The sequence below is a fragment of the Ambystoma mexicanum genome, chromosome 6p (assembly GCF_040938575.1).
Source record: "Ambystoma mexicanum isolate Mex_15411 chromosome 6p, UKY_AmexF1_1, whole genome shotgun sequence".
Classification (NCBI taxonomy): Eukaryota; Metazoa; Chordata; class Amphibia; order Caudata; family Ambystomatidae; genus Ambystoma; species Ambystoma mexicanum.
This window is the reverse complement of record NC_090935.1, coordinates 1,457,857,196-1,457,871,916: the sequence shown is the minus strand read 5'-3', so window position 1 is coordinate 1,457,871,916 and position 14,721 is coordinate 1,457,857,196. Positions and strand designations below refer to the sequence as shown.

The following is a 14,721-nucleotide window of genomic DNA, read 5'->3' as shown; positions in this document are numbered from 1 at the left end:
CTTCTTGCTGACCTGTATGGAAATCAGTCTTATTTTCTCTTCCTTCTGCAGTCTGGCAATCCTTTAGAGAGATGTTGTCCTCAGTTTTCATCTTGCATAGGACATCTGAATCGGCAACAGCATTATCTGCTACATAAAAGCAGAGAACATAGATGAAGACACACATCGACTAATTTTAATTCTGTGTTTTCTAAGGTTCCTTATTACTCAAGCTCGCCTTCCCTTTGAGCATTTCTGCTGTACTCATATGGAGGTTTATTAGCTATTTTATAAAGCATACAATGATGTTGAAAGTTGAGCGTATACACTGCCATTTCAGTGAAAATGGCTCAATTAATCAATACATTTCACTTGCATTCTCACACCATAAATTAGTAGACCAGGAACAACACTTGAATAACTAGCCTTAATAGTTGCTATTAAGATTTTTGTATGCAGCATTATAAGTTAAGAGGTAGGGAATTAGGTGTCTCTTATACATGTCAGACAATGTTGGAGTGCAAGGAATGTACATAAAGGGACAATAATCCGAGAAAAAAACAAAACCAGTGAAACAAATTGTTCACATGTAATAAAAAAGTAGCCGAGTCCCCTGCTAAGAATTAGCAGTAGGATTCAAAGCCGAAAGGGATCGAGGGTACAAGAGTGTGGGTGTGGGAAACCAGGGCTGTTGCCTTGCAGTGTACAGGAACAGAATTCTTGCAGAGAGGTATACCAGATCTGTATAATTTAGCAAAGCAGATTTACCAAACGGGTTGCTCCTGTTCAAGAATACTGACTGTAGGGCTGGGGCATGCTTTACTTGTAAAAATGGTCTTTGATTAGTCTTTGCATTTCTTTTTTCTTCAATATATGCTTCCATCAAAAGCCTTTGATACAGCGATTTACAAATGCAACCATAGGTACCTTACAAATAAATCAATAAGTATATGGTAGGGGGTGGACGAAACCGTAAAGCTACACACTTCTTAAAATAGACCCTGCAAAGACAAATAGGAAGAAATAGGAAGAGGGTGATGAAGTGCCCAAGATGTGATGCATAGCAGAAGGCAAAGCAGGTACAAAGAGTATGTTTTAAGAAAAAGAGGGTCATAGGCACTACAGGAGCCGCCAAAGTGAATTTCTGGAACTTGTGTGATTTATAGGTGGAGAAAAATGTCACGAGTGTAAGCAAGCCATGCTTCCCCAGTTAGTTCCAGTGCTAAATTTAGCTCTGGTCGAGCCCAGTGTTTTCTGTTTCTCTTGTGGCCTTTCCCGTTGTGGTTTGTTAACTGATGATTGTCAAATAGGAGGTTGCCTACACTGCATATTAAAAATGGTGGTGAGAGATTCCAAGATGGCCGCCGACACCAGGTAGACGTGTGTCGACGGCGCTCCTGTCCCTTCAACTTATTTTGGCGGTTCCACCACCCCCTACGTGTTGAAGAGCGGAGAGCCTGGGCGGTCTGGACGCCCCCGCACCTGGGGGCAGCCGTGGATAGCACAGCAGAGTTCATCAACCCGGCATACACCCGAATCCCGTGGGCCTAAGGGGCCCTGCGTACAAAGGCGGGACGGGAACGGAGTCCCCGCTCCCGCTCCCCCAAGGCAGTGGAAGAAGCAGAGCAGTATCGGGGGGGCGGTCGGAGCCCCTGCTGATTTGGGCGCCTCCTCGCCGACCAACGGGCGAGGCGATCGGCGCGTCTCCACACCCCCGGGGCTACGGCAGTCGGATCCGGCCACAAGGAGGAGGGAAATCGGCAGCCCTTGGGAGCTGCTCGGCAGACAGACGACTCACGGCGACACCCATCAGCAGGGCCTCGGGCGAACGCTGACTCCAGACCGGGCCGGGGCAGCCCCCCGGAATCCTCTCCGAGGCAGTGGAGCGGCCTGAACTGACGGCGGCTGGAGGCGCGGGGGCGGGAGCCCGGGCTCGGCAGCCGAAAGGCAGCGGCACCAAAAGACAGTAAGCGGCGGGAGGTGCGGGACCCGGTTCACATCGGCCCTTCGGGTCAAGTGCAGTTGCGGAGGGGGGGCCCCTACTCTGGACACGGAGGGCACCCCACCTACGGCATTAATAGGGGGTGTCCGGGACTGACGCTCATTCCCCCAGGGGCAACACGGAGTTGGGGCGCCCGGGGCTAACATCTGCCCCCCCACCTCATTGTGGCCCTGGCCACACGCTGAGACACCGGGGTGCCCGGGTCCGACACCTGCTCTCCCCCCCAGCATAATAAGGAGCACGCCGACGCGCGGAGACACTGTAGTGATCAAGGCTGAGACTTGCTCCCCCTGGCAAAAGGATCCCGGCCTCATACATAGGGCGTACACAGCCCAGACCCAAGCACCCCCGTTAACGGGGAGGACGCACCCCCATCAAGCCCAAAAGGAGCACCAGCACATGCAGCAATAGGGGGCTGTGGCCTAGCATGGTCGGAAGCGGATTCAGGAGAGGGGGCAGACGGGGCCTTGGACCCACAACTATGGCAGCCAAAAACAAAAACAAGGGGAACAAAGGCGGACAACCCCAAGGGGAGGCCCCCGGCCACATTATAACTCTGTGGGCAAACAAAGATGCAGCTGATGGCCGAGGGACCACACAGGGGGGAATCGTAGAGCAGGAGCATACGGAGACCTCGGAAGCATCTGGATCAATCTCGCGGCAGGATTTGCGCGGGGAGTTGCTCTCACTTCAAGCGTCATTGGGGAAGACATTTCAAGAACAATTTCAGCTGATCCGCTCGGACATTAATCAAGCAATGGCGGAAATCAAGCAAGAAGTGAATCAGTTGGGGGAGAGAACGGACATAGTGGAAAAGGGCCTGCAAGAGGTAGGCAGGGAAGCCACGGAGAACAGCGAGGCGATCGAGATGCTCGACATGGCAACGCAGAACTTGGAAATCAGAATGGAAGACATGGAAAACAGGTCCCGAAGGATCAACATCAGGCTGAAATTTCTGCCAGAGACGATACAAGATAGGGACCTGAAGGAGACGGTTCAAGGGATATACGCAGAGCTGCTGGGGAAGCCCTCGCCTGATCGGATCGAGCTGGACAGGGTCCACAGGGTGGGATCCCTCAACAAGAACCCTAAGTCCAGGCCGCGGGATGTATTAGCCGAATTTACAAGATATGCTCAAAAAGAAGCAGTTCTCAGGGCCGCCAGACAAAAAGAGCCGATCACCTTCAACAACCAACACATCGAATTGTACCAAGACCTGGCTAGCAGCACTCTGCTTAAAAGGCGACAATGGGGACCACTCACCTCGAAACTAAAGGAAAAGGGGATCAGGTATAAATGGACCTTCCCCTTCGGGCTCGTCTTCGAATGGGCCGGCTCCCAGAGGCGGATAACCACGATGCAGGAGGGGGCGGACATACTCCAATTTGACCTAGATCGGGACTTGCACGAGGGACGGAGGGCAGCTGGCCCGAGTGGCCCGCATGAGGCTGGCGGCGGAGTACGACCCAGGCCATGGGAATGGTCGATGGCAGGCGAGGGGAAAAGGAGGAGACCCGCACGGCGAAGGCCCCCCGGGGGGGTAATGGAGCCAGCAGAGGAGGAGAGTCTCAGGGACAAGGAGGACTGACTTGATGTTTGATCGATCTTAGGGGGTGGTGGACAACAAAAAGGCTGTTTTGGAACACGAGGAGGAGAGAAGGAGCTGCGAGCAAACATCATGGGATCTCTGAGAGCAAGAGAGCCTAGAGAGGAAGGGAGGGAACCGGGAAGACCTATCGTTAAGGTCATCAGGGGTTGGGAGGGGGGCGGCGGCGGGAAGGGGGTTGGGAGGGGGAGTTTTTCTCAGGTGCTGTCCAAGGGGCGAGATAAAAGTGGTTCACGTTCCAGAGCGACTGGAGGGGTGCAAACAGGTGGAGAAGAGGATTGGACAAAGGGTCATGATAGGCGAGAGTGGAAGTTTATTCATAATTCAAATGGGTAACACATAACGTCAGGGGCCTCAACACCCCACTGAGAAGGAAAAAGATGGAGCAATTCACGAAGCGGGGTAAACCAGACTTTCTGGGGCTGCAAGAAACGCATCTACTCCGTAAGGATCAGTGTCGCCTGAGGCTGAGAGGCTTCGACCAGGTATTTCAGGTGTCCGGGCCCACGAAAGCAAGGGGGGGGGGGGTGGCACTGGCTATCAGAGGCACTGTGAATTTCCGCATGGAGGACACCCTAAAAGATAAAGAGGGTAGGTTTGTACTTGTGAAAGGCAAAATCGCTGAGGAGTTTTTCACAATAGGGGGTATTTTCGCGCCTAACACGGGGCAAGACCCCTTCCTCCGCGACCTTATGGGGAGAATAGGCGACTGGGCAAGGGGCCAGATAGTTATAATGGGTAACCTCAACATTGCATGGGACAAAGCTAAGGATAGATCAGGAGCACCTAGGAATCGGGGTGGAGGTGCGGTGGCCTCGGCTGAACTAAGGGATAAAGTGGCGAACATGGGTATGAGGGATGTCTGGAGGGAACTGAAGGGGGATGCAGACGGCTACACCTTTCTTTCCGAAGTCCTCGGGACACAATCTAGAATTGACTATATTTGGGTCTCGGCTAACCTGGTGGGTAGAGTTAGGGAGGTGGAAGTGGGGCCCATGGGAATAGCTGATCACAAAATGTTGTCAATGCAGCTGGAACTGGGAGTGAGGAGAGGGGGATTATGGGGCTGGAAATACCCAGAACATTTGCTGAGAGATCCTTTGGTAAGGGAGGAGATAGAGGGCAAGATGAGAGAGTTCTTTAATAGCAATAAGAGAGGGGACACGGGAGAAGATACAAGATGGGATGCATTTAAGGCTACGATGAGGGGAGAAATCATAGCAGCCAAAGCACAAAGACAGAAACAGAAACAGGCACTGGAGTCCCGGCTGGAGGCAGAGGTCGAGGAGGCAAGGGGTAGGGTGGCGACGAATCCCAGTAGGTCCAATCAGAGGGACTATAGGAGGGCGGTGGGACAGCTAGGGGTCCTCCGTACTAAAAAAGCAGAGGGGGCCCTACTTTTCGTGCAGCAAAAATTCTATGCTAAGGGGAACAAGGCCAATGTCCTGCTGGCCCGCCTCCTTCGGGAAGCTGCCTCAAGGAACACAATCACGGCACTGAACTCAGATATGGGGGACAGGGTCACTCGAACAGAAGACGTTCGAGAAGCCATGGCTGAATTTTACGAGACTTTATATACATCACAGCACCCCTGCGACAAGGCCCAGGAAAAATTCTTGCAAGACGTTAACTTGTGCACACTAGAGGGGGAGGCCCAGTCCAGTCTTCAGCAAGATATAACGGAGGAGGAAGTGAGGGGGGTCATCTGGAAGCTACCCGCAGGGAAAGCCCCGGGCCCTGATGGGTACTCAGCGTCTTTCTACAAGACCTTTGCGGGGGTGTTGGTACCACAGTTGACCTACCTCTTCAACTCCTTTAAAGGTAGTGGGCATATCACCGCATCTATGAAAGAAGCCAAGATTTCTCTGATTCTGAAGGCGGGCAAGGACCCTCTCGAGAGATCTTCATACAGGCCAATAGCGCTTATTAATGTGGACGCTAAAATATACACCAAAATTCTAGAGAACAGGCTTGAGGGGCTCCTCCCGGACCTGATCCACCAGGATCAGGCGGGATTTGTGAAGGGGAGGCAGACTGCGGATAATATCAGAAGGGTGGCCCATCTAGTGGAAAAAGCAGAAAAGACTGGTACCCCTGCAGAGCTGCTTTCCCTAGACGCGGAAAAAGCGTTCGACCGGGTGGAGTGGTCCTTCCTCTTCAAGGTCATGGAAAAAATGGGGCTGGGAGGCACTTATCTTCAGATGGTTAAGGCGAACTATGAGTGGCCTCGGGCGAGGGTGGTGGTTAACGGAACCCTATCTAGAGCGTTCCAACTCCAACGGGGTACTAAGCAGGGTTGTCCCTTATCGCCCCTGCTCTATGCGATCTACTTAGAACCCCTCCTACAGGCAATTCGGGATTCGGAAGGGATTCAGGGGATATCGTTTGGGGGGAGACAGCACAAGGTGGCTGCCTTCGCGGACGATATGTTACTCACCCTGACCAACCCAATAGAATCGAGTAAGCAATGCAGGCTATTAGAGGACTTTGGCGAAGCATCCGGTCTGTGCATTAACATGCACAAGTCCGAATTAATGGACCCGACACTGGCAAGGGAGGAGAGGTAGGAATTAAGAATGTCAACGCCCTTTGCCTGTCGCCCAGGGGGAATCACATACCTGGGGGTGAGAATCACTCTGGCTCTTAAAGGGTGGTATGTGGCAAACTATCCCCCTCTTTTACAGAGAATCAAAAAGGATCTCGTTAAGTGGAGGAATCTCCGAATTTCCTGGCTGGGGAGGCTGGAGGCAATAAAAAAGGTTACCCTCCCGAGGCTCCTTTACATTTTCCATGCTATCCTCCAGGCAGTCCCGGCCAGCTTCTTTAAGGAGCTCCGGTCGATAACGAACAAGTTCATATGGGAGGGGAAAAGGGCAAGGGTCAGCAGACAGTTGCTTATGGCTCCAAGAAGGGGTGGTGGACTAGCACTTCCGAACTTGCGTCAATACTACGAGGCGGCCCAGCTAAGGGTGATTAGGGAATGGCTTCGGGAAGGGGAGGGAAAACACTGGGTTAAGATGGACAGAGCAGTCACGCAGCATGCATTGGGGGAGGTCCTGTGGTTACCCAAACACCATCGGCCAGGCCATATGTACCTGAGCTCTATCACCAAGTTGGTCACGGACAATTGGGACAGACTGGTCCAGCGTAAGGAAATCACAACTTATCCATCCCCATTTACTCCTATCTTTAATAATAAGGACTTTACCCCCGGGCTGGAGGGGGGGCATTCAGGAAATGGCGAGAGGGAGGCTGCCAGTGGGTGCGAGATATGTTCATAGGAGGGGAAATTAGCACTTTTGTGGAGTGCAAAAGAGACTTTGCATTGGGGGAGGGCGAAAGGCTGAGATACTCTCAATTGCGGCATTGGCTCCTACACCCCACGAACAGGGTAGCGGCCACCAGACCGCCGACTCCTTTTGAGAAATTCTTGATGACCAATGATGGCTCGAAGGGCCTCACTTCGCAGCTCTACAAGATCCTGGACGACGCAACCCCTAGGCCGCAATGGGCGTATATGGGAAGGTGGGAAAGCATATTGGGCAGGGAAATGGAGAAAACTGAGTGGGAAAAGCTATGGAGGAAAATCCCCAAATTGGCGAGAGCCTCGCAAACCTGGGAAACATGGTACAAGATACTGTAGGGGTGGCACTACACTCCAGCTCATTTGCATAGGATTTACCCAGGGTCATCGGGAACTTGCTGGAGGGGATGTGGTCAGGAGGGGACTGCGGAACACATCTGGTGGAGATGCCCGAAAATAGCCCCGTTCTGGGAAGACATCATACAGGCAATGGAACAAGCGTTTGGGGCAGAGGGAGGCATGCCCCCGGAATGGTCTCTACTAGGATTAAAGCCAGCAACAGTGACAGGCGGCCCAAGGGGTAGGGAGAGAGCGAGGGTGATGCTTACTTTGGCAGCAATGACAATCATCGCTCAAAGATGGAAAGGCACACGTGTTCTGATGTTCCAGGACTGGCTGCATAAAGTTTGCAAGTGAGTGGGGGGAGGTCCTTGCCTTTCTCAGGGATGACTTTAGGATTGGCTGGCGCCCACAGCGTTTAAGGCTCCTGGACCTGGAATGACCCTGAACGAACGCTCAGAAGGGACGATTAGCCACACGATCTTGGCATCAGCACCAAGGAGGGGAGGGAGGGGAGAGGGAGGTTTTGTGGTTTGTTACATGTGTTGGAAAATTTAATAAAGAGAATTTAAAAAAAAAGAAATGGTGGCGATTCCTTTTGCTGCAGCTCAGGAGGATTGAGTCCTTGCTAAAGATTGTACACCATCACAACAATCTTAGTTCCGAAAAGCAGGCCCTTACACTTTGCCATGCAGCCAGAATGACACTGGTTTACATAAGGGTTTTCTACATTAGTGATCATTATGATCCTGTTTCACCAGTTAGAGGTTTCGGTTTGGGGGTTGCTATCAGTGGTAATTTGAACATTTGAAATAAGAATATTTACACCAAATTGATTCCTTGGCATTTTTTTCTTTGTTTCTTTCTCATTTTACTGTACCTACTGCAGAACCATATGGCATAGCTTGGGAACTAAAAAAACAGCGTTCGCTGCTTGCCTTCCTTCATTCATTCTTTACGTTGTTCCTTGTTTTGACAACCTGCGGTATTTATCTAGTCTTTAAACCACCAGTCCACTTGCTGCTGTTAAGTAGGCCTGTTGTATCAATGTCTCTGCTTTTTCACCTGTTTCTTTATGAATCACTTTTGCAGCACAGCTGCAAACTCGGAACCATCTTTTTAAAGGCTAAAGGCTCTCACACTTGCATAACACTTTCTTTTATCTAACACATTTAAACATTTTGCAGATTGTGTTCCTGCTCACTAGTCATTCTTCAGTGTAGGAGCCACAGTTGCCTTATGGTTCAATGCCCCCATCAGATTTAAAATAAATGTAATGGTCACTTTGTGGGACTAGTTGGGAACTAGAGGGGGTTTTAAAGTCGACAATGGAGAACTCGATCTTTCCCAAGGCACTCGTAGGCAACCATGAACGGGGCTACCAGGGATGATCTGCCAGGGGGATCAATTGTCACATGATCCCTGTGAGTCATATTTGGTTGACCCTTATGCTGGCTGCAGAGTCAAGCAAGGTGTATCTAGCGAGTCGAGGAATGATTCATCCTCTTTTTCTCAAACAGCCTGTAGCCTCCTTGTAGGGTCTGGGTCTTGGGGATTTCTTTTGGCAGACTGACCTTTCACAGAAGGTCGACCATGTCCCTTTGGTTTACCTGCTTGCCAACAGCATACTCTAGAAATGTAGGGGAATTTAGTTTATTGTTAGAGGGATCAAGGGAACCAAATACATAGAAATTAATAATCGAAGAGTAATGGAAAAAAAAGTGTGGTGATGACAGAATTGGGCTCAACTTCAATAGCTTACCACAGCTTTCTGGTTTTGGAAACAAACAACATCTAGTAGAGGTAAAATAGTCCTTCGAGACTTCAATTTTACTGCAGGTTATTAATGCATTGTTTTCAATTCACTATTTCTGCCATCCTTCTCATTTTTGATTGTGCTTCTATTTATTGATGTTTTCACCAATTCCTTTACCCCAGAAAAATAGAATAAGTGTTGCGTTCTTTGTAAATGATTATCATTGAATACTGATTGTTGGATGTTAATTTGTAATATGTATGAAAGGTATAGATAAACGTTTTAATACAAAAAATATTTAAAAAGAATAGGTGCCAGATTATGTAACATTCACACCCCGAAAGTTCGCTCAGTGGGTGGGTATGCATCCGTGCCGAGAGAGTGTGCCAGGATTAAACATATGTATTCTGCTGAGTGAGTTGAATAGCAAGCTCTGTAGCTCTCCAGGTGGATGTTTTGGTCTGCAACTCCCACCAGCCCTAGCTAGAATAGTTAATGGTGAGGGACCGTGGGACTTACAAACCAAATCAATTGGTGGGCCGCTGGATGCACACCCCTGAACGAGAAAACATTTACCTGCTGTTGGTGGGCGTTTTAGCATTCTTGAATTCAGGACTGGAGCAGATCTCATTGACGTTGTTATTCAAGAAAATGACACGTGCTCCACAGAAAGCTTGGAAATATTTTCCCGATGGAATGGTGTGGGATTAGTCCTAGTAGCAGAACAGTCGGACCAGGAGATGAAATAAGGCACAAGACTTCACTTTCTATGTCTTTATGAATGCACAGAAAATTAATTTGGAAGGTTTCATTGATCCTTAAGTCTCACTGAGAATCGGTATGGAAAAAAGTATACCCCCATTAATGGTAACACATAGCTTATATGAAAACGGGAAGTAACCCGTAATAAATATCCAACCTCCTTTTAACGTGCTGTGGGGTCCTTGCATGCAATTTTCTATATTCACGAGAGGGGAGAAGGGAAGAGTAAAGATGAGAATCTCACTTTTACTCTAATTTTTTTTCTATGTCTGCTGAAAAAGTAAATGCCATGCGCAAATACACTTTGCAGGTGGAGTTAACTAATGTATTCCTATGGAATCCGCCTGGTTTTGACCGAGTGCAAAACCAGCACGGAATCCATGTAAATCTAAGGTCACACCTGCATGGAAATATCACAGAGATGTGAAATGATGAGATGGAGGAGGACTGCACAGAGGAGATCTTATCTGCACTCAGAGTCCCTACTCTCTCTTGTCACTGCAGGAAAATGGGATAGAGAGGTGAATCAAGGCGTAAAAGAATTATGCTGTAAAGGTTTATTGAGAAGCCATCCTCAACACGGGAGTTCCTTCCCTCCCCACTGAAGTCTTGGGAGAATAGCTCGGGGGCAACGTGCTCACTTGGAAGCAAGACGACACAGAGCACCACATATTCGATCCCCAGGTCTGCACTTAGAAACCCCTGGATATTAAGCACGTTATAAATAACATATTGTATCATATCATAAGTGGTTATGCAACTGCAACAAACTGTTACAGATTCTTTTTTTTTTAGCCCCTTGGATCCCTTTCCCCTGAGCTAACAATGAGCCAAGAACCAGGCTGGTGTACGGCAAATATATTGGTATTTATTTAAATTAAAAGTAATAGGAATTAGCACAGAAAAGAAATAAACTTTATCAGTGGCACAACACAATCAACTTCTCTCAGCATAAATCACAAAAGTGAGTTAAAAAGAACACAATAACAATTGTACACTTTCTGGCAATTTCACTGCAAGAAAGAATTACACTGATCAATAATATTATTTTGCCCAAACATTTGGTTTAAAATAAAGACAGTGATTTATCGCTTTGTTTTTCAGCCCCCCCGCCCCCCGCCCTGCATTGGTCTATGTTGGGGAATCAGACAGAAATATTGGAATGCTTTGAAGAATTTTGGATTTCAGATCCCCCTTACTGAAAGGCCTGTGTTGGGGAAGCCGGATAAACAGGTTGACACTGGGAAGTTAGCTTTCTTCATTTCGAATTTTAACAAAATTCACCACGTAGTGTTCGGCCAAATGGGGAATTAATTAAATTAATATTTTTGGTTACATTGGCTAAGGATCTACACAGTCCCCCACCCACTATAAAGGGAAAGGATTCAAGGCAAGGAACAAGTTACTTACCTGTAACTGTTGTTCTCCAGCATGGGTCTGGCATGGATTCACATGCTCATGAATATTCCCCGTCGTCAGGCTGGGAATCCTCGGTAAAGAAAAAATGAGTATCAGTTTCGTTTCTGATCTGTCTTTCTTAGTAGTAACCAATCACTGATCTCTGGGTCATACTGCCCCCAGCCAATGACTGCCCTCTACCTAAGCCCCGCCTCTGGCAGCCATCCTCAGATTTGGTAGCACGCCAAGTGGCAGTATGACCAAGTGAAGAGCCGCAGAGGGGTAGGTGGGAGGGTTCGCATGTGAATCCATGCCAGACCCATGCTGGAGAACAACAGTTACAGGTAAGTAACTTGTTCCTTCTCCAGCATGGGGTCTGGCATGGATTCACATGCTCATGAATAAAAGAATACATAGCAGTATATAGACGCACAACCACGGGAGGTGGCAACAGGCTCAACATTAAGCAATACAACCACTCAACATTAAGCATCTCTTACCTCCTCACCAGGCTCACCTTAAGCGAACAGGTTGCGCAGCACTGCTTGGCCGACCCTGGACTCCTCCCTAGAGTCCCGATCGACGCAGTAGAATCTTGTGAAGGTATGCGTCGACCTCAACGTAGCAGCCCTGCAGATGTCCAGCAGGGGCACACCAGACAGGAACGCCGTGGTATCAGCGATCGCTCTGGTCGAATGGGCTCTCGGACGGCCGGGCAGCGATCGGTTTGCCAACCGGTGACAATGCATGATGCAGCCGGAGAACCATCTGGAAATGGAAGTCTTCGAGAGAGCCTTCCCTTGATTCACAGACCCAAAGTTCACGAATAGCTGTGACGTCTTCCGAAAACTCTTTGTGCGGTCCACGTAGAACTTCAGCGCTCTAGCTACATCCAGCGAGTGCAAAGTCCTCTCGGCCGGCGTCGAAGGCGACGGGAAGAAAACTGGTAGCACCAAGGGCTCGTTGAGGTGGAAGTCCGACGGCACCTTGGGCATGAAGGAGGGTGCGTCCTAAGCACTACCCTTGTATCATGAAAAGTCAAGTATGGAGGCTTGCAAGATAGGGCCTGGATCTCTCCCACTCGTCGTGCAGAGGTGATGGCCACGAGGAACGCTGTCTTCCATGACAGGAACTTCAAAGGCGCCGAATCCATAGGCTCGAATGGGGCTCCCATAAGCCTGGTCAGCACCACATTAAGTTTCCACGCCGGGGCAGGGGCCTTCACCGGCGGGAATGATCGGAATAGTCCCTTCATAAATTCCTTTACCAGGTGATGAGACCACAAGGACACCCGTCCCGTAGTCCTGGCATATCGGGAAATGGCAGCCAGATGAATTTTTATGGAGGCGTGAGCCAGTCCAGCTTTGGCCAGCGACAGTAAGTACGGCAGCACTTGAGTGACCGTAATCCGCAGAGGGTTAATCTTCTGTGCACGGCACCAGACAGAGACCCTCTCCATTTATGACCGTAACACTTGAGAGTTGAGGACGCCCTAGCTTTTCCAAGAGACTCTCTGCAATCAGCCGGGATAATGTACCCTCCAAACTCTAGTGCTGCAGCAGCCAGGCCTGCAAGTTCAGCGACTGTGGGTCGTGGTGTAGAAAGGCGCCTCCTTCTCTGGAGAGAAGATCCGCGTCCGCCAGCAGCCTGACTGGCAGGGACGTTGACAAGTCCAGAAGGTCCGGGAACCAGACCTGCCTCGGCCACGCCGGTGCGACGAGGATCATCCTGCACCTGGACTTCTTGAGCTGGCTGATGAGGCGGAGCAGCAACGGCAATGGAGGGAACGCGTATAGAAACAGGCCGTCCCAAGGGAACGAGAAAGCATCGCCCATGCTCCTCGGCTGTGGGAACCTGCTGGCGAACCTCTGGCACTTGGAGTTCGTCGCTGTCGCGAACAGGTTAAACTGGGGTTTGCCCCATCGTTGGAAGAGTCGATCCACTTGATCCTGGCGCAGTTCCCACTCGTGGCACGAGCGCAGCTCCCTGCTGAGTGAGTCGGCGATGGTGTTTTTTATTCCTGCCAGGTGGAAGGGGACCAGAAACATCCCCTGGGCGACGGCCCAGTGCCACAGATCCTGGGCCTCCTTGGATAGGGCTGGGGATCTGGTGCCCCCCTGCTTCCGTATGTAGAACATCGTGGTGGTGTTGTCGGTGAAGATCCTCACCACTTTGTCCTTGAGGGACGGGAGGAACGACTTGAGCGCCCAGAACACTGCACGGAGCTCCAAGATGTTGATGTGAAGAGACCTCTCCTCCGGGAGCCAAAGGCCTCTTGCGTGGAGATCTCCGTTGTGGGCCCCCCAACCCTCCAGAGAGGCGTCTGTAGTCACCGTCTCACGAAACGCCGGGGTTTGAAAGTCCGTGGCCGTCGTGAGGTGAGCCCGGGTGCCCCACCATAGGATCGCCCGACGGAACTCCTCGTCGAGGGGGATCCTGTCCTCGAAGCAGCCCCCCGCCTGAAACCAGCGGGCGTCGAGGAACTCCTGTAGCGGACGCACCCGAAGTCTGCAAAGGGGCACAAGGAAGATGCATGAGGACATCATCCCGAGAAGGGACTTGATGGACCTCACCCTAGCCACGTCCGTGGCTAACAGTGGCCGTACCTTGCCCAGGATGGTTTTGGTCCTCTCCTCTGAAGGGGAGGCCAATTGCTCCACTGTATCGAGCTTCACCCCCAAAAACAGTGCTACTTGCGACGGAACCAGGTGGGATTTGGGTGAATGGAGAACCCCAGCTCCGTGAGCAACCGGACGGTCCTCGCCGTATGATCGACGGCGAGTTCCTTTGACCTTGCCCAGATTAGCCAGTCATCCAGGTAGGGGTAGACGTGGATCCCCTGCAGGCGCAGCTGCGCCGCCACTGGTGCCAGGCACTTGGTGAAAACCCTGGGTGCCAACTTTAATCCGAATGGTAGGGCTCTGAATTGGTAGTGGCGTCCTTGGACCACGAACCTGAGGAACTTCCTGTGCCTTTTTAGAATGGGGATGTGGAAGTAAGCATCCTCCAGGTCCAGCGACGATAGGAAGTCACCTTCCTCCAGCTGCCCCAGTACGTGCTGGAGGGTGACCATCCTGAATTTCTGCGACTTGATGTATTTGGTTAACCGACGCAGGTCTAGGATGGGGCGCCAACCGCCTGTCTTCTTCCTGACGAGGAAGTACCTTGAGTATACTCCGGAGCCCCGGAGCCTCCTGGGGACAAGCTCGATGGCACCTTTCTTGATAATCGCCTTTACCTCCAACAGCAGTTGAGGGACGTGATTCTCCTTCCTGGCCACGGGAGGAATGCAAGGGCACTTCTTAGGAATTCCAGCGAGTGCCCGTTGGCCAGGGTGTCCAAGACCCAACGTTCGGTGGATATGGATTCCCACACCCTGACGAACTTCGTCAGTCGGCCTCCCACCGGGGTGCTTCAGTGGGAGCCCGACCACCCGGCCGGGTCAGTCTTGCTTGGAAGCGGCCTTGCCGCCTTGGCCTCCTTGGCGACGACGGCGGGAACCGCCTTGCTTGCTGCGACCTCTGTAGGCCTCCTGGGAAGAGGAGCGGGCCGCCTGGCGGTAGGTGGAGGATCCA

At 50.9% G+C, this 14,721-nt stretch overlaps 1 protein-coding gene across 5 annotated transcripts in view; it reads right to left on the bottom strand.

Moving 5' to 3' along the window:
* Nucleotides 1-14,721, bottom strand: part of LOC138510528 (zinc finger protein 25-like) — an 887,940-nt gene that overhangs the window by 380,481 nt on the left and 492,738 nt on the right. For 4 of the 5 annotated variants that reach the window (XM_069626249.1, XM_069626250.1, XM_069626253.1 and 1 more), the window contains exon 7: nucleotides 13-129. In XM_069626249.1, coding sequence (XP_069482350.1) covers nucleotides 13-129 — 117 coding nt within the window. The remainder of the gene's footprint in view (nucleotides 1-12; nucleotides 130-14,721) is intronic. The other variant, XM_069626251.1, reaches the window with a different exon arrangement.